The 21,364-nt window shown below is 38.0% G+C and overlaps 1 protein-coding gene across 2 annotated transcripts in view; it reads right to left on the reverse strand.

Annotated features, from left to right (window-relative positions):
• PLOD2 (procollagen-lysine,2-oxoglutarate 5-dioxygenase 2) overlaps nucleotides 1-21,045 on the reverse strand; it is a 75,363-nt gene extending 54,318 nt beyond the window's left edge. The window contains exon 1 of one of the 2 annotated variants that reach the window (XM_072143083.1): nucleotides 20,739-21,045. In XM_072143083.1, coding sequence (XP_071999184.1) covers nucleotides 20,739-20,850 — 112 coding nt within the window. In that variant the 5' untranslated portion in view covers nucleotides 20,851-21,045. The remainder of the gene's footprint in view (nucleotides 1-20,738) is intronic. The other variant, XM_072143084.1, reaches the window with a different exon arrangement.
• Nucleotides 21,046-21,364: the final 319 nt, after the last annotated feature.

Consider the following 21,364-nt stretch of genomic DNA (forward strand, 5'->3'; position numbering starts at 1 on the left):
AGTTAGACTGTTTTCCAAAAATAAATATAAAAAGAATTATTAAAATTACATTCTGCAATAGGACAACAACCCCAAACCTAAATCCAGTGTCATTGAGAACGGTTGTCAGCATAAATAAGAACAAGGAGCCCTGACTATATGACTCACAGACTTCTGATCATATCATTGCATGTATGTCTGGCATCACATGAAGAGACAGAAGGAATTGAACAAATATCCACAGAAAGCTCATTGTTGCCTCTCCAAGATGTTAAGAACAACCTTCCTGCCAAGTTCCTTCAAAAATTGCAAGTATCCCTGGAAAAATTGATGGTCTATGCTAAGTAACATTATACATCAAGCCTTGATGGAAATCTATCATCAAAATCAAGAATGATAAACCAGGGACACTTACTCATAGATCCAGGCGCCCTGTGACTGTGGTAATCTTCTTATCTTTGTTATCCATCACCACCTCCTTTCTCAAATCAACTTTAAACATTATGCAAATAAGTCAGAAGGGCTCTGTGGGCACTAACAGAGTCCATCTTTTCTGCAGCTCCACAGACTGTTGCACTGTGCAGGAACTCTTCCTCCTCCCCCCCAATGTGTGAAATCTCAGCAGGCAGAGGATGGGGGGGGGGGGGGGGGGGCGGGAGCAAAGGAGGTGGGAAAGAGGAACGTGTAACAGCTTGTGAAGCTACAGCACAGAGGGGCTCTGGTAAAGTTGATTTTAGAAGGAAGGAGGCCATTGCTAACAAATATAAGAATATTACCACAGCCATAGTGCCTGGATCTACGAGTAAGTGTCCATAGTTTATCAGGTTTGTTTTTGATAAATTTCCTTTAAAACTTTAATTGTACATATATGGTAGATGTATGGAAAGTTTTACTTTAATCTGGCTTCCCGGTGATACTGCAGGCCAATAGTAAATCATAAACAAACTGCTTTATCTGTTCTATTGGACATATCTCTGCATGTATATGTACCGGTTCCTTTTGCCTCCTTTGAGGACTTTAGCCTTTCTCTGTTCTCACCATGCTGCCCTCTGCGTATATACAGAACATCCAATTTCTCACTCCTTCAGTCCATCCTAATAGTGTCACCCACTATGCCTCTTTCTCTCATGCAGTACCATTCACTGATAGATATAGGAAGATGGGAGGGGGAGGGAGCAGGACAAGTCATAACTCTGCCCCTCCTAACATCAGAGCACAGACATGTAAACAAAGATACACAGAGAGTTTACAGAAAGCACTAAAGTAAGCAGCAGGAGTACTGAATAACTCGATGAAGGCAGTAAAGATGCATGGGCAATTTATGTTAAAGAGTGGGAAGCCCTTTCTTTAAATTTCGTAATATCTTAAGAATTTCTCTTAATTTCATAAGAATTTTGCAATTCTTAAATGATGTGTGGCTTTGCTACAACTTTGGTTTCCACTAAAATTCCATGTGGAAGGAAAAAGAAAATAAAAAGTTGTCACTTTATAGTAAACCACAGTATATAATATAGAAAATATTTTTCTCTTACAAGCATCAACTCTAGAGAAACTCTCAATACCTTGCCAAAGGCATCAAAAAGTGACGGAGAGCATGAAGAGCATGAATGAAGGATCTATAAGAAATGTGTGTGCCACACGGGCTTGAAACCTATATGTATAATGCCATCACAATTTTCTTATTTCACATAAACCACAAATTAATTTGCCATACAGAATGTGTGTAGACATATTTCATATGTACATGAATGTTAGCTGCAGAAGAGTTTTTGTAGCGCCACCTATAGCTATTCTATAAGTTAGTGTCTGACCCAAGAAAGGGCCTAGGCACATGACTAGGCATAAAGGCATGCATCGGCATTAGCCCTGGTCACTGGAGAGCAGAGCTCTGTTTGGCTCATGTTGGACATACCTCTTGGGAGACCTATGGAATATTTTATTATAATTACTGAAATTATAGGAAGTGGTCCGCCCAATATACAATGAACTATTTTAATGTGCAGTAATAATGTAACTACCGCATTGTAAGAGCTGCAATGAATTCCTTAATGATTGACATAAATGTAAAACAATACTGTACAAATACCCAGAACGTCTCCATTTACTTAAATTTTTATATTTCTACTCCCTTGAAAATAATATACCAGATGATCATCTTGGAAAAAAAGGACCTTGCCAAATTTTCATCTGAACTAAATCAACGCTTCAAATCTTTTATAAACTTCTAAGTAAGTATGTCAGACCACAATATACTGTGTCACTGGCACACAGAGAACATTCTGAAACTTCAAAAATAAAAATCAATCTTAATTATGATATTTTTGTTCACAGTTTCATCCAAATTAGGTCAACCTGATTTTCTGTAATGGAAAGAATAGAACCACAAAGAGTAATATTAGTTTGAGGGCAATGACACACGTTCAGGTTTTTGATGAATTTGCTGATGCCAAAACCAGGAGTAAATTTAAGAATAAAATGAAAAGATCTCTATGATCCAAACCTGTATTGGCTTCAAAGACTACAATGAAAACCCTCAATGAGTGTCCTTACAATTGGGGCAAGGAGTTGATAAAAAAAATGAAATAAAATACATGTATTACCTTTATGAGACAAACTGGTCTTTAGCTTCAAAAACTACAAACAAAAAGAGAACTAAATGGGTGACCTTACCCTTAAAGGGCTCTCGGCAATCTTGGTCAGTTCCATAGAAATTAATAGAGCAGCTGCATGTGGCCATTCCCTTTATCTGAAGCTACGATGGGAGTACAACGGACCCACATTCTTGGGGATCAGTGGGACCATCATTTAGCCCCTCTGTGGATAGGGGCTACCATGTATGTCCCTGGAGAACCTATTTAAGGTTGTATGGCAGTTTTATCTATACAGATTTGTAGTATGCTTTTAAGGAAGAATATCTCAGTTTACAGAGAATATAGTGGAGCATGCCAAACATTTTTTTCCCCTAATTTTGGCAGGAAACATAATAAATTTCAGATTCAAACAAAGTTAAGGATAAGTGAAAGAAAGTCATCATGGGAGAACAGGGAAGGAAGGAAATTCTGTATATTCAACAACATAAAATGCCTCTATAAATACTTTCCTCATAGATGTTACTACCAATGGCCCACTATCCAGTAAGTTACTATGCTGTCCAAAATGTAAAGAGGTTGCACTACATTACCCCTTCTGCTTTAAGTTTTTTCTACTTCTCATTTTCTTTTTATATGACAGTAAAAAAAAGTTAGCATTACAATTTAGGATACTATAACAATGCTATTGTTTATTCACTGGTCAAATTCTGATTAAATGGTTTCTATACTATATTTTTTAAAAATTTCAATTTCGAAAGTTGTGCCCATCCTGCGCAATAAACCTCATCCATTACTGTCCTGTGGCATTTTTTTTTTGTTCCTGAACATTTAGGTCATCGTTCCGGGAGGTCTCATGTGGAAAAGATAATTACATTTTCATTCCTGCTAGTTTTGGAAGCAAATAACATGTCTCATAAAGAATAAAAGCTTGGTGAGCCAGTCAGCTGAGGTGCTATTATTGGATATATTGTATAACCTCACTTCCAAGTGCCAATGTAAAAAAATATTTGATGTTAGGGAGTGTACAGCAGCTGTCACCATATTGATAGGGACTTTTGCAACGGCACTAATGGGACATGGTCTATGATATAGATCACTTCTGCTGAAGAGGCAACTTTTTGATTTATATGGTTATACTTGATTTAAAGACACTGGGACCAATCCAAAAATGTTAAAATTGTGTCTTTACACCAACCAAGTGGTCTTCAGCTTTTGGTGTTTTAATTTCATTTAAATCACAACCTACAATATCACCAGAGAACCAAAGGTAAAAGGAGGTTTTATTAGATTTTCCCATCAGTTGAAAACTTTTGGTCTCCACGAAAGACAATGGTAGATGTTTCAGGATGTTCACCAATATCCCAGTTTTCTAAAGAGTGCAGTTTCAGCAATATTTATACTATTACCCACCATTAGAAGTATACATAAGGAAAATGTAGACACTGAGGAGAAATCAGGGTGGAATTGGGTACCCAACCAAGTCCCCATGGCCCACCTAATATGTTATAGCCTGTCCTGGATAACGGAAGGGATTTCGCCAGAACTCTCAACCAGTTTTGACTTGGTCTAAAGTGGTCAAACCTGGCAGAGATCAGTGGAACTCCTTTTATTTGGATTTACTAAGAGACTGGAGCCTCTAAATAAATCAGTACACAAGCAAGGGGGGCAATTAAAATATTCATTTAAAATACCATTCTTGATAAATTTTGCCCAATAATTTTTCTCCTAGGCAAATGGAGCACTATTTAATATTTTAGTTACTTATTTCTTGATTTGTAGAAAACTTATCCAAAGGCAGGAGCCAAGGTAGTCTAGAAGGAATTCCCTTTGGCTGGGCAAGAATGAAGAAATAAAAAGAAATTTCAATACTGCTGCTTAGTTTGCATTTAGGAAAAAGTAAGCAGTTGCCATTTTATATTTCTAGCAGTTGCCAAGAACATAAAACACAATGGATTTCTAGAACTATATAAAAGATTTGTGAATTTCTCAAAATGGATGCAAACAAAAAAAATTCCAATTAATAGGATTCCTTTGTTAACGTAATAAAAAGTATACAGGTTACACCACTTTAAACATTATACACCACATCATCTTGGAACAGCTCTTAATGGGAACCTGTTGGCAGAAAATTAACTAATAAACCACCACCAGAATACTTTCAAGCATTTTAAACACATTCACATTCATATTGCTTTAATGGCCCAAAATTGAGGCATCCTCCAAAAAAATCTACTTTGAAGTGAAATGTAAACTGGATGTACAAAGTCATGTGAGCAAAGAGCACAACAGTGAAGCTCCTCTTCTCAGAACACCCCCTTCGCTATGATTGATGGTCAGGGACATATATAATCGCCTCTCCAAAAGTCTGGTGCATATTTATTTATTCTTTTTATTTTTTATACTGTATTCATACAAAATAATAATAATGATAATAATAATTCCTTTATATATATATAGCGCACACAGATTACGCAGCGCTACACAAGCTTGCCAGATCAGTCCCTGTCCACATGGGGCTTACAATCTAATTAACCTACCAGTATGTTTTGGAATGTGGGCAGAAACCGGAGGACCCAGGGGAAACCCACAAAAACACGGAGAGAACATACAAATCTTTGCAGATGTTTACCCTGAGACTTGAACTTAGACCCCCGCTGCAAGGTTGTAGTTCTAACCACTAAGCCACCGTGCTGCCCTTTAGATCTCACTTCAAATTTGATTTTCTGGATGATGCTTCAACACCTTCCCGATTATGTCTCTTTTATGGTCCATTTTTGAAGTCTGACAACATACTGGTGGTGGTTTATTTATCCTAACAGGTTCCCTTTAACTAAAACAACTCCTCATGCCTGGTCAGTAACAGCCATCATTTTTTCCCTGTCTTCATATACAAGTTATTCTACTGTGATGTGTTACAACATCTCTCCACACTGAACATAAAAGAGCTCCAGGGAAAGCAACGCTAATCATGCCAACTCCCACAGCCTTCCAGGACAATGCAATTAATGGCCTATTAAGACAGATTTACAATTTATAAAACTGGTTCAACTTGTGGAGGCATTGTTTTTTTTTCTTTGCCACAGGAAATTACTTTTTTAGCTATTTCATAAGATATTAATTAATTCCTATTATTACTCATGCATGTTGTGGTGTAAGGAAATCCATGTGAGACACAATTTGTATTAAATATCCATAGGGCCTGTCCAACAACAAAAATAAAGAAAATGTAAAACAATATATGCCCTTGTCATCCCACAAGGCATTTGGGAATCAGAAAGCACTTTTGTTCTTAGCAAAATTGAATCACAGAGAAGCCGGCTTCATAGCGAAATGACATGATTGCCCATCACAGGCAAAGACGTGGTTAAAAGAACTAACATGTTTCCAACTGAAGAAGATAAAAGGCCTCCATTATAGAGAAACCTCAATATTTACAAGGAAAGCAAATCACAATATTAGACTTAAACATAGATTTTGACAAGTGATACTTATCAAACTGTGAAAGGTTACATTTTCTCAAAGTTTTTTTTAAAACTCAGCAAGAGAAACAAAAACCAATTTCCGGGAATAATTTTTACAGTGACTGGAATTACATTTTAGGATCAGCGATGCGGGTAGGAATGAAATTATTCGAATTGCAGCTAATCAATTCCTTGCAGAGTTATAAATTACTTTAATTATACCTCACACGAATACAGAGCCACAAGCCTCAGAATACCTTATATTCCTCTTACATATCTATAAACTTAATTTAATGTTTTCTATTGTAGTCACATTTGGGATCATTGGTTGAAAAAAAGTTACATAACATTAGAAAGGCTCTCAACTACAATGACACAGGTTATATATATCTGCCATGAAGTGCAGGGTGGGACACTTGAAGGTGCACCAGCTCTTGATAAACAAATATATTTGTTTATGTGTGTGTGAAAAGACTGTGAGGCCCCTTAGGGACAAGGACTTGGAGAATACTCATCATTTTCAATGCACAATAGGGAAGGGCAGATTTGGCGTTTGTACGTCCCAAGCAAAGTTAGAGAACCCATCAGGGCGATTTAGGAACAATAAACCCACAGGTCCTTATGAACCAGTGGTTTAGTGCCCTAAATCACTCTTTACCAAAGTTCCTCTATGGGCGCAATAAAAAAAAAAAAAAAAACACCTTTATACTTACTTAGAGAGGAGTCCAATGATGCACATTGCTCCCATCTCTTGTGCTCCCTGTGCCTGTGCAGCTCTTCTAAAAGCCAGAGCAGTACACCCCAGCTTCATTGCACAAGCCTCATAACTACGAGTCATGTGCAGTGAAGCCGGGGAGTAGTACTGCCCAACTATGCAGGCACGAGGAGCACTGGGAAAGTATAAACTTTTTTTTTATTTATTTTAAAAGAGCGCATATTGGGACTTGCTAAAAGGCAATTTGGGACACTATAAAACAACCACAGGTTCTTAGTGTCCCAAATTGCCCCAACAGGTCCTATTTAAAGCCAGTGGACCTCCCTAGAACTGTAATACTGTTCTGTAGCTCTGCCGGTGAAATTAAGTTTATTCAGGTGCTTTGGGATCCAACAGAATTAAAAAGGGAACTTAATAGGGAATATAGACCACGCCCCGCCATGTCCCTGCAAAAAACATCTAGAGGTTTAATAGGAGGTGATGTAGTTACGATTATAATCGCAAATTGTTGCAATGTGCTTACTTCAGTACTTCTATGTCAGAAACTGGTGTAGATGCACTGAAAAATCTCCGACATAGGGTGAATGTGGGTCAGTAACATGCTTTTACTTTTACAACTGATCCACTTATCCACCTTGTATATTGTAGCTTGGGAAGTTAGATAGAAAATACATAGAGTGCATCAGTCCTATAGTGAATTAAAAGAGAAGCAGCTTTTGGCTTCAGACAAGAACCACAATGTACTGTACAATAAACTGGCCTTTGCACCTCGGCTGTGAAAGTGAAAGATCCACGATGCTTCCTGAAGGAGTAAACTCATCAATCACAGTTCACCTCCCATGCTGTGATTTACAGACTACAGCTGTTTAACCAACTCCATATCCAAACAGGAAACACAACAAAGGCCAAAAGGGCTAAAAGGCCAAGACTTTATATAGAAAGATGGGAACAAGTTACCAGCACTAGGACATTCATCTTAAATGGTTTATATTATGTAATACCCATGAGCTGGATAATCCAATCCATTTTCTATCAAATACTTATTTGGCAAAATCGTATTTATTATATCTTCATAATCTCCTAAGACTCCAGATATTAACCTGATGGTACAATGGGTCTTACATTTCAGCCTACTGAAAACAAAGTGGTAGATCATTTGCCGTCTTATACACTTGACCTTACTCTGTGTGTGGTCTTGATATAGGAAATTAGATGTAATATTCAATCAGGCAAGGAATGGCAGGTTATATAAGAGTAGACCATCTGTAGATGCTGCATTACAGAAAGTAAAAGTGCCTTCATGTGTTGTTAGAAGGCAAGCAATGTATGAAAGGAATTGGGGACAGATGTGGGTACTCCAAATTCTTTATTCCAAAGTGGTGGGACATGAACCATAAAAGCAAAATGGACTAATTTTAATCAATTCGTTATTAATTCAAGTGCAAATTATTTTTAACTATTAGCAGTAACACATTATTACGTGATGGTGGCACAAGGAGTACAAGGAGATTAAGCCATGTCCAGAGCCTCCAACACATCTAATAATTAAAAAAAAAAAAAAAAAAAAATCAGCATGTACACAAGTTTTTTTCGGACAAAATGACACAACAATATAATCTGATAGGTAAATGAGTCCACCAGGCACTATTGACATTAGCCATGGGCTAGACCTGTCAAGCTGCTGAGTTAACCAATAACACAGTTGTGAACTGAGCTTTACTTTATAGTGGTAGATGTACAAAATCTGAAAAAAAAAAAAACATCCACCATAGATAAAGGTTAAAAGAAATCGTACAGAATGAACAGCTTGGGTCAACTTCTCCCAAGGCTTACCAACGTAAAAACTGACAAATTGAAATGATGTCTTAGAGTAGCATTGCATGATGCAGGTGATAGCCATGAAGTTGTAGTTCATATACTGTTCAGACTGGTGTATAAGAGTATAAGATGGTGACTCCTATAATGCAATTGACACATTAAGTAGATAAAGTAGGACAGGAACAAGCCATTTTAATGTGGACTTTAAAAAGGTGCACTAAGGCTCATACATTATTGAAGAGAATTACACACACAACCTAAATTTTGATGGAAGTGCTTCAATTTACTACTAATATTTACAGACATTTCTGTTCTGTTCCTTATTAAGCCTAGAAGATACATGCATATTAAAATTTTGCTGCTGGAGTTTGAGAATTAAGAATAGAAAACTTTTTTTTCTGTGTAGACTTCGACCCTTTAAAATAACAAGAAAATCTAACATTAAAATCGAGCATGGATAAACCTTTAAGCACGGAAATCTTTACTCTCTCTGCTTTTCCAATATGGCGGACAAAGGACAACACTGTGGAATACATACTGGACATAGTGGGGCAGATTTATCAAGCTGTCAGAAAGTCAGAATATTTCTAGTTGCCCATGGCAACCAATCACAGCTCAGCTTTCACTTTACCAGTGCTCATGAATATTTTAAAGGGGAGCTGTGATTGGTTGCCATGGGCAACTAGAAATATTCTGACTTTCAGACAGCTTGATAAATCTTCCCCAGTATGTGATTCAAGAGCAAAGATTTCTATGGATAACCCACAAAAAAATATAGTAATTATATGTTCTACTGGATATACAGGTGGTCCCCTACTTAAGAACACTCGACTTACATACGACCCCTAATTACAAACGGACCTCTGGATATTGGTAATAGCTGTAACAGTTATCAAATGTGTCTGTAATGAAGCTTTAGTGTTAATATTTATTCTTATGACAACCCAACATTTTTAAAATCCAATTGTCGCAGAGACCAAAAAAGTTCTGGCCGGGATTACAATGATAAAATATACAGTTCCGACTTACATACAAATTCAACTTAAGAACAAACCTACAGACCCTATCTTGTATGTAACCCGGGGGCTGCCTTGTATAGTAGCCATGGGATTCTAGCAGTAGTGTAAAGTATCATGGAGGAATACTCCATGCACATCTTTTGGGCCACTTTCTTTTGTACTACATTGTTACATTTTCTACCACAGTAGGCAAAACATATAACTCATATTATCTGTAGTACATAGAGAAGGCAACAGAGTAGCCAGAAAATTAAACCCATATTATTTTCTATATGTTGCATTCTATGAAGTAAAAACTGATTCTATGAAATTATAAAAATCTATTTTAGAATTTTGACTGAAACTTTAGACTGTACAGATTCTGGGAATATTAAGCTTTTCTGACCTTTTACAGTGAGACCACATTGGTCGTCATGCTGAATATGCAGTGTGAATCAGCTTTTGGCTTCAGTTCATTGTACTTTCGGGAGAGATATCCATGATATAGTTTTGCTACATTCAGCAAAATTCAGCATCAAATTTTAGATGAAAGTTGCATGGCGATTCCCCATGAATATAAATCACTAATATTGTGCTTTACTGTAATGTAAAACATACATATTTAGCAGATGACTAAAGAGAGAGTATTTTTCAATATTAAAGGAAACAAAGAATTGGCAACCATATTGGTGGTCACCAGATTCCACATATATAACTAAAACAACTAAAACTTGAAACAAGCATTCAACTTAGAGCAAGAATTCAGAACTTAAAAGGGGTATCCACAGAATGGGATATCAATATTATATTGGAGGGGTTCAAAAGTCCTCCCCCCCCCAACAAAGAAACAAGAGAAGGTACAGCTCCATTGACTCTGTAATGGCCAAACCATGGTAATGCAGATCAGCTCTGATTCATTTTAATGGAAGCTAAGCTGTAATGACTCGGCTTGGACATCACATAGAGGACAGAGTGGACTCTTTACTGCCGATTTTTCAGGTGCAGGTTGTTGCCGCCCCCCCCCCCCCAATCAATCAGATATGGAGGAACTATCTTTAGGACAAGTCCTGGAAAACTGCTTTTGTGCAGGGTCCAAATTTGAATTCAAAATCAATACGTGATTGGTGGGAATCCAGCCCCTTGGATCCACCTGATGAGTAGAGCACAGTGATCTAAAGCACTTCATAGCACTGGAGCAGTGTTCACACAAGCAGCTAGACACCTGTTAACCCAAATCCCACATGAATCAGGAAAGAAGGTTTCTGTACCAACAGAGAAAACAATTCCTTACTGTAAAAGCAGTAAAAATGAATAAATCATCCTACATTGATCAAAAAACTTCCAGAGACAAAAAAAGAAACATTTTACCGAATGTAGCGTCACAAGTTACAATTGCGATTTTAGAAGATGGACTGTAAAAGGTTGTTCTGATTGTACGATTAAAAACCAAATCTGGAAACCAAATCTACAGTACTGGATATCTTTGTGATCACTAAAATAGATTTGCTTATTTTCCTGAGATATTCCTTTAAGATCTATAATTTTTCTTCAGGAATAAGACACGTAGAACAAATGATTAATGATATTCCTAAATAAGAAAAAAATAGCAGAAATTCACTTAAACAATAATACATCTGATTAATTATTATATGAGGCAATTTTATTATAATTAGTCACGAGTAACCAATGAGCAATAAAGTAGTTTACAGACAGACATCAGCATCTGACATCTGAAAACATCTGGAGTTTGGAGCTTGAACAGATTCTTGTGTGGATTAGACGGAGAATCGGTGGCTACAAGGATTTGTTTTCCATAGCAAGTATAACCAATCTGAAATAAATATTTAGTTGAACTGTTGTCTTCCTTGCCTCTTGCCAACCATAACACACATCACGGCTTCCAGTTGATTTTGTTACCAGATGACTGTCATATATTTGTGGCTTACACAAATTATTCTTACATTATGTAAACTAAGAGTATAACAAGCAGCACAGTGATTACTGGAAACAACCGTCTCATCCACACAAACCAACATAATCAGGGGAACCTTACAGCTAGCTACAAATCTACTAATGTACACTCAAAATAAATTACTTCAAAACTCAAAAATAAATTCTAGGTCACTTCACTTGCAAGTGATACCAAGCAGGAATGGGTCAGAAATAGGTGGAAGAGCATAAAAAAGACAAGAGACAAGCATGGCTCCTCCCTCTACTCCAAAGGTCCTAGTATTAGAGGAACTGAAATGGACAAATGAATTGATCTGTGCAGAACAAGAAATAGTGTCTATTTATTAGGGGGTCTTTAATCTGTATACATTTAGAGGGTCAGTAGTAATTCTAGCCTAAATTATAAGCAGAATTTGATGACACTATATGAAGATTATTATTATTAAATGTTCAGTACGGTCCCACTATTTTACACTCAACCCTCTTATGTGGTAAAATGGACTTTTGACTTGGATGTCATTATTTTCTTGAAATTAGGAGGGGGGATAGTGAGTACCTATACAAATCACTTGCTTCTCCTTCACTACTTGGCAACCATCCTAGACAACATCCCCCTTCTGGGCATTGTTCCCTACACTGACTATTATGATGGAGTGGGAGAAGAGACGGCCAAAGTCAGAGTCAGCTTACTGAGTAAAACTAAGAGTATGTGGCAGACCAAATCGGAATTGATAGAAAGGTTCAAATCTAAACACTAGTTGCTGCTCCGATTCATTCTCGACTAGACTACTGTAACTCCCTACTAATCGGTCTTCCACTTACTAAACTCTCTCCTCTATAATCCACTAGTGCAGCAGCCAGGCTTGTTTTTTAGATCAAATGCTATATGGATTCCTCCAGTCTATGCCAGCCACTGCACTGATTTCTGAGCCTTTCCAAATACAGTTTAAATGAATCACCCTGATCCACAAAGTTCTTCATAATGTACTTCCCTACTTATCCTTCCTTTACTCTACCGTTCTCTTCAATCCATCAGGGATCTTCGATTATTCTCTTCCTTAATTTCAACAAGATGGCGGCTGATGACTGGTTCAAGCAGCATTTTAATTTATTAATTTTATTCCATTCCCTTATAAAAATGGCTGGACCATTATACAAACTCTTATACCATGTTCCACTCCTCATAGACTAAGCTCTTGGGAGCAGGGCTCTCATTCCTTTTGATCCATATGACTGTTTGTACTAAAGAATTTCATGGTGCTGTATAAATGAAGATTATTATTATTTTATCAAAAGACACAACCAGAAGGCAATAAAGTACAAAGTCAGAAGGCAAGGGATGGTTAGAAAACAAAACAAAAGGTTGGCAAACCAATCAACTCATCATAGCCCAGCACTGCGAACAAAAGACATGACACTTTGTCTTTTATAGTGCCATGTTATCTTTCCAATTATGAGTAATCTGTATAAACAGAAAGAAACTGAGAATACAGTCTAATAACGGATTATGTGAGGTGACCTGCCTTCCCTAGGTTTCAACAATTGAAGCCATTGGGACTACTACACTGCTGCACCACCATAAGGAGCAACACATAAATAACTAGCAGAGTAGGATGTGAACAAAGGTACATAAACTATTTCTTAAAGTTTTCTGTGTTTATTTTTCATGAAGGCCCAAGAAATTTGTGTGACTATTACAAATAATAGACACCAATACTTTCACTCCAATTAAATACCAGATAGTTTATCCAGAGGACAGTTCTAAATGTCCTCCATCTGTTTTTGCACAGGGTTGGATCTGCCTAGTAACTGTCTTGGCTCAATGCAACATATGAGAGGTTAAATTATTAGCAGCAGATTGTCCTGTGTAACAAAGGACATGGTGAAAATAATGAGGGAGGAACATCACAAGTCTGTGTAACAGGCAGATGCTAAAAGAGCCCAAAACAATGCATATTATTTTCAGTTTTCATCGCTCTGTAATGAGACTACTACTCATAACCAATGATGAATTCATATAAATATGTTATATCAATGTAATTTGTTCAGCACAATTTAAAAGGACATCTACCACCAGGATGAAGGACTGTATGCAAATTAGCCTGAGGGGCTCCAGGCTCCATTAACACATATGGAGCCTGGAGCCCCTCAGGCTCATTTGCATACAGTCCTTCATCCTGGTGGTATATGCCTTTAATATATTAGATGTTCTATATGATAGTGTTTAGAAACGTATTAAATTATTTTTAAAAATGTGCGTCCTAGGAGTCATTATTTTATTCTGAGATATGTCCAGCTATTTCCTTCCCCCTGACTTCAGTGTAATAAATGCAGGATTATTTACAGCATGATATATAGTGTCTCTGCTGCCAAGTTCTAAGTAGGCTAAAAGCCAAGAATATTATATATAGATATTTGCTTGGAAATGGTTACGGGGAAGAATGCAAAAAAAGGAATAAATAAAATCACTGTGAACCAATAGCTAAAATATGTGGTTCCAGTAACCTGGAAATATCCTCCCTCGCAATTGCACATTTGAATGGCTGCTGCATTTCGATTTAGTAGAAGGAATATAGTACTGGAGAAATAAGTTGTTATCGTGCAGCAATTTCCTCCATACCAGTATGCCCACATTGCTAGTCAATGTCTTTGTAGTGGTTAAATGCTTCAGCTTTGTTTAGACAGGAACATAATGGAGATAGATCCCTGTTTATTCTTCCACATTACCATGAAAGTCGTGATAAGGTATCATTTCCTCAAGAGCTGAGACCAGAAGAATGAGATCCTTGGTTATGGTAATCAGGAGGAAGTGTTGTGGAATCTTCTAGCCTAGAGTTGAGAAAGTTTTTGCATACTGGACTAATCTAAATGGATTCACTTGTAAAGAGACACCATGTATTATATGTAGGATCATATTTCTTGGGTTTCCAGGAGAGTTTCAGTATATAGGATCTAGTATATAGAGGGAGATTTTTCAGAATTATCTAAGACCAGAAATGTTCTAGTTTCCCTTGGCAACCAATCAAGAGGTCAGCTTTTATTTTCCCACAGCTGTTATAAAATAAAAGCTGTTCTCCGATTGGTTACCATGGGCAACTAGAACAGCTGTACCTCAGACACTTCCAACGAACGCACCACCATTTGCTCTTAATTATGAGAGAGGCCGCTGCCAGAAGCCTCTGTTGGCAATGTACCTCCCTTGAAAAAAAACAGGAACAAGATGTTAAAACTCAACAACATGTTCCTTCCTTCTATCCCTTGAAGTGCCACTGTGGTGGAGTTGGTATACTGTCCCAATGTATATTTAATGGACATCCTTACAATACTTTTGAAAGCTACCTTACTGTACCCATTTTGTTCTGTTAGTTATGTGCCTCTTAGACCAAGCTCACATCTATGTCTGGGGCTTCACCTGAAGTCAACATTGCAAATGCCATCAACAATCATCAGCTAAAATGGTTTCCCTCACATCCCCATAAAATCAAGTTTGTTATCTTACATGAATATAGCTAGATCCAGTAGTACATCGGAGGGGGCGTGTCCTGCTCTACAGAGTGCATTGCCTCCTTCTTAACATTCAGCATGTCATGTAACCAGGCTGATGGCATCAAAAGGTCCTTTAGCCACTAACATTTGCATAACCTACCCCTTGTATCTGATCACATGAAATCACAGCATTCCGCCTTGTAGGCACGGGGAGCAGTAGAAGTTTAACTTCCTTTTAAAGCTACAACTCTATCTTTATACAACAGTCAGGATTTTATTTGGAAAAAAACATCATGACTACACAGTATAAACCATGACACATGGAACTTTATAGGCTGCACATCATTTTCTCCTAACCATAAAATTCAATATATTACTCATTTTTAGGATTGTCATTTTATTTGTAGCCTCTGGAAAATTGAAGTTAAGTGCTTAGTGCCTTAACCCCTCAACATATTACTAAGTCATTGTCGGCTGTGGGCGTTTGGAGCGGGCACACAGGCGGAGCCCTCTCCATAGCCAGAGAGCGTTTGCTGCATATTGCAGCAAACACCCATCAGTAACACCCGCGATCAGTGTCCCGGCATGTTGGCTAGGATTGTTGCTCCCCATGACCTCATCCGAGATCAGCAATCTGTTGCTATGACAGCCTCAGGTCCCACAAAGACCCGAGGCTGTCTTGTTATACACCATCTATTACAATATGCAATTTGCACATTGTAAAAGATAATGTGGAAAATCCCCATATACTACCATACTTTAATATGGCAGGATCAAACACCATAGGGTTGAAATAACCTGGGAAGCCTGAAAAGTAGAAAAAAATTAAAAGAAAAAAAAACATAAAAATTGTAATCACCCCCGTTTCCCCAAGAACTGATATAAAAATAAACAGTAAAAATAATAAACATATTATATATCGACGTATCCCAAAATGTCAATTAAAAAAAAAAAAAATAATGGTTATTCCCGTTGAAAATGCCACTCCCCCCCCCCCATTTAAAAAAAAATACAAAACATTCAATAAAAAGTGATCAGAAGGCTGTACAGTCATTAATATGATAGCATTAAAGGAAACCTACCACTTGAAGTGGCAGGTATAAGAGGGAACTACCGAGCACCAGCTCAGGGTGAGCTTTTGCCGGAGCTTATTTTTGTTAGTGTTTTAAACTGCAGTATCGCGGTTTAAAACACTTTTTAAACTTTATGGCCGAAGCTGCTTCGGCGCAGGGAGGTACGCGCTCGGCGCACCATGCGCGCGACCGTGCCCGCGGCTCTCATTCACTTCCTATGTAGCTGCGTGCACGGTCGTGCGAATGGTGCGCCGAGCGCGTACCTCCCTGCGCCGAAGCAAACAGTTTAAAAAGTGTTTTAAACCACGATACTGCGGTTTAAAACACTAACAAAAATAAGCTCCGGCACCAGCTCACCCTGAGCTGGTGCTTGGTAGTTCCCTCTTATACCTGCCACTTCAAGTGGTAGGTTTCCTTTAAAAACTTTATCAAAAGTCACAAAAAAAATTACACCACAAACAACTCCATACCCTGAAGTTATTAGCTCCAGAAGAGGGCAAAATGAAGAATTTTTTCGTTCAGGTGGTTTTAATTTTTGCAAATGTGTGGAAACATAATAAAATCTATACAAATTTGGCATCTCCGTGATCACACCAACCTAAAGAATAAAGTAGACTTGTCATTTGTGGTGCACAGTGAAAGCTGTAAAATCCAAGCCCACAAGAAAATGCCGCAAATAAGTTTTTCAGCAATTTCACTGCGTTTGGAATTTTTTTCCTGCTTCACAGTACACAGCATGGAATATTCAATACCGTCACTATGAAGTGCAACTTGTTACGCAGAAAACAACCTTCACACAGCTCTTTACATGGGAAAATTTTTTTAAAAGTTATGGAATTTTGAAGGTATGAAGTGAAAAATGAAAACATGCAAGCGAAAAAGAGCCTGGTCGTTTAGGGGTAAAATAGCCTTTACTTCAAATGTAAGGATATTAAACAACATTCTTATAAGGGCTGGAGGGTCTTCAAAACAAATACCATACTAAGAAGAAATAAAAATCTGTAACATTTCATACTCTATCATATGACTATTAGGCAGTACATGTAAAGCAGATGCGTTAGATGTATGGGAATGCACATTTACATCTCTATTGGAATATTTCTCTCTACTCCGCTACAGTCCATGTACAGAAAGGGGTTAAAGGATACCAGCTACAAGGATAAATAGCCTGGAAAATCCCACTTCTGGGGGAACAGTCAACGCTTGAGCTTCTTCCAAGTATCCAACAAATCTGCACTAAGAACCAGAGAGTTCTAGAATGAGTGAGAGAACACAAGTACAGGATATGACTGCAAACACTTTCTCGCTGGTCAGGTCAGATTGTAAGCACCAAATGTCCGATTATAGAATGTGATGTAGCAAATCTCAAGAAAAGTGGATTCATAAAACTTATTTGCTTTGGGGGAATTAGTAAAAGGAACTTCATAAAGAACTCTATAAAGATATTTACAGCTAATGCAATAATCTTCTATTCCAAGGTTCCCCCTAGTAGTTACTGCAGGCAGCTACAATTTGTACTACACCGGCTACTTAAGCTTAATGACAGTTTGCTAAACCCGTCACCCCACAAATTAACTTATTATATAAGAACCCGCCAGATGCTGTAAGGGCCATTAAAAAGCCTTTGAGACAGAACTTGACCTTGACTTTTAAGACACTGATCTCCTAAAACCGGTTCTCCAACCAGATACCCTCTTAGAACTAATTGGTGCATACGGTCTCCCAACTGTGTAGACTGGAGGAACTGGTGCAACCAATTGTAAAAGACATGTTCATTCACTCTTAGGTAAGAAAAGCTAACCACGTGAAAGGAGGTATCTTTGCTTTGGGTTCCAACTTGCCAAAGTGTGTGTTCTCTTGGAAGACAAGCCATCAATAGAGGTTTCTGACTGCAGGGAATTCCACGTGGAGAACACATAGGCATTGTGTACGCTGGCCCAGGATCTTGCTACATGGCCGTTTTTTTGCTCACATGCAATATGTGCAATTATTGGTATTATGCTGTATGTTAGCACATATTTTATTTTACAGATTATATGAAGCATGTAGCACTCAATCTGTCATACCTTGACTCCCATGTGGCCATCTGATGAATATATTTCACAGTAATTTGTCTGCATGGGAATCAAATTTCATGTTCACAGGAAAAGGGTCAAACCCCATTACAGGGGCAGGTCAAATTTCCACTTTAACTTAAAGGTGCCGTCCCAAAATGTTTTTAATAAAAGCCTCTTTACCAGAAACAGAGTGGCTGCTGTCCAAAGGTGTGTCTGCTGCTGCAATTTATCTCCATTAATGTAAATGGGGCAGCGATGCAATGCTACGCACAGTCTGTGTACAAGGGGTGCTGCTGTTTCTAAGGAATATAAAACAACTTTTTTATATCATGGGACAGAACCTTTATTCTCTATGATGAAGGCTTGATACATACATTTACATACAAATATAAATCCTTCCAAGCTGTATAATAATATACCAGGAGAGTGGATATGTTGTTTGACCGTTATATAGTACACAAAGGGAGAAAAAGGTGCACAGGGCCAATTTAACATTTGGCTACAGAAAGAGCCTACATGAAATCTCCATAAAAAGAGACCCTTACACGGAAACATCTAGAACCGTGTGCCTGCACTAAAAAGATGGTTAGTGCCAGGCGTTCTCTCCACTTATAACAAAGCCAACACTGTATCACAGGCTGAGGGTAATGGCCAAGCCGGCTTCTTATGCATTTCCTGCAATTTACTGTGTATTTTTCCCACAAGGATCTTATTCAGAAATCAGTTTAACCATTTAAAAACATTAACACAGGCAAAAAAAAAAATTACTCAATTGCAATTACATCCCAGACAGACGGACAGAGTGAGCATTAATGGCAATGTATAAGTAGCGAATACAACCTCCTGGATTTCACATAGTCAATCATTACAGTGTTTCAGCTTCCTTTAGGAATGTCCTATTGTGCACAGCAGTCACCAGTAAGAAGAACATGTAAGAACCACCAACTTTTTTAAGATCACATGAGCCAATTGTGTGCCATAAGATCCCTGCGGTGAAAGCAAGTCACAGGGAGGACAGCACAGAGGCATTCACTACCCCACATAGATCTAGGCTATAAAGAACTGTCACTCACAATTATATCACAATGAAAACCAACATCTAGTGGATAGTAGAGGCAAATGGTGCTGTGTTAACCCTTCGTTTACCACTAAAACAAAGCAATGATTCTTGTATATTGATTTAAATCAAAGTTATTTTCTATCTCCGGAATAACATGAATAGAGAATGTAGGCTTATTTCTATTGGCTCCTGGCATTATATTGACTTTTTCTAAAACACTATAAAACTTTTTCACAAAGTTTTGAACAACATCTATATTTTGAGCTTTTTAAAAAAAAAAAAAAAAAGTCATTCTCTGGTTATTTGGGGCAGAAGGCAATTAAGCAAAAGATTAAAAACATTATACTAAAAAAAATATAAAAGTAAAACGGATCTACGTGTTGTCTATAAATAATTTTTAAAATAGTAACTTGTGTTTTTTGTTCAAGCAATCTGTGTTCTCAGTATTGTAGTCGGCTTTGGCCCATACTTTTCCTGCTAGTCAGCACATCTCATTATGTAATTTAATACGTGTCCATTTCTAGCAGAGAGAGAAATTTTGATATCAAATAGTAGTTTTGGAGATTAATTGGAGTTTTTTGGAGTACAACAGTACGATATAGTGACCCCCCCCCCCATTCGACTATCATACACTGGATTATACAATATCTGCAAATCATATACGATACTGTCATTTTTGCCACTAATAAGCCCCATAAATGGTGATTTATCGAGGGACCTAGTGTTTCGCAAAAGAATATTAAAAGAATAAATATAGCACAGCTATGGAGGGTATGTCCAAGAATTTTTTTCTAAAATAGATAACCGGGCAGTAATATTATTTATAGCATATTTGGGGGATGAAAATCCTAGAAATGTTCCATGGATAGCATTAGATGTGCTGGTGGAGCGGGGCAGAATGTGTGGACGTGCAGGGGAATGTGTTAAATAAACAGCACAATGTCTGAGACCATTAGGCTATGAACGCTCAATGAATCACTGTCTGTAACACCTTACATAGAAATCCAACAAGTCTCCTATACTACTGCACCCACACAACAAGTCTCCTATACTACTGCACCCACACAACAAGTCTCCTATACTACTGCACCCACACAACAAGTCTCCTATACTACTGCACCCACACAACAAGTCTCCTATACTACTGCACCCACACAACAAGTCTCCTATACTACTGCACCCACACAACAAGTCTCCTATACTACTGCACCCACACAACAAGTCTCCTATACTACTGCACCCACACAACAAGTCTCCTATACTACTGCACCCACACAACAAGTCTCCTTTACTACTGCACCCACACAACAAGTCTCCTATACTGCTGCACCCACACAAGTCTCCTATACTACTGCACCCACACAAGTCTCCTATATAGCACTGATACAAGAAAGGACTGCAGAGTTATAGAGGAATTCCTCGCCACAATGTATCTAATAATTGATCCTATTCTTCATATGTGACAAGCTCCAGGCATATGCAGGCAGCACAGTGACCTTGGAAATGTAACAGCAGCATGTACATAGGCTTTGTATGGATCCACAACTTACCTGTAGGAATGACAGGCTGCTCTGTCTCAGTCGCTCTCGTAAACTGAGATAAGACAATTAGATAACTGGATAATAATAGTAAGAGATGCATCTGAATATAGCCCCCAGGCATTTTCCTCTTGTGGAGTAGCAGCAGCTGAGAGAATGACTGAAGTGTGTTCTGTAATGAGAGAAATAAGCAGCTGGAGAGGGAACAGGGAGCAGGCTCCACCCTAGGCAATCTATGGGACTTGGCCTGGGAAAGAAGGGGGTGCTAAGTCATCATCACAGACCACCAGGCGGTGTCATGCCAGGGATTGTGCACAATGCTCCGAAAAGACAAAACAATATCCTACTGCAAATAAAGGCTGCGATTTACAAGCCTGATACAGATCTTCTCTTCTCTAGTAATTGCCAAGTCGTGTTATAATCATGGATTTTTAACAAGCATTGAAATCCTGTTATCAAGACGGCAGCGGAGGAGATGTATATTGTATTTATGCTGATACGTGTAAAATGGGAATAAAGGATTTTCTTTTTTAAACTCTTTCATTGCATTCACACATTCAGTTTTTCAAATGCAGTTTTTGAAGCAAAAGTAGGTGTTGATCATTGGTAGGTTGATTAGATTGTGAGCCCCATGGGGA

The sequence above is a fragment of the Engystomops pustulosus genome, chromosome 3 (genome assembly GCF_040894005.1).
Source record: "Engystomops pustulosus chromosome 3, aEngPut4.maternal, whole genome shotgun sequence".
NCBI lineage: Eukaryota > Metazoa > Chordata > Amphibia > Anura > Leptodactylidae > Engystomops > Engystomops pustulosus.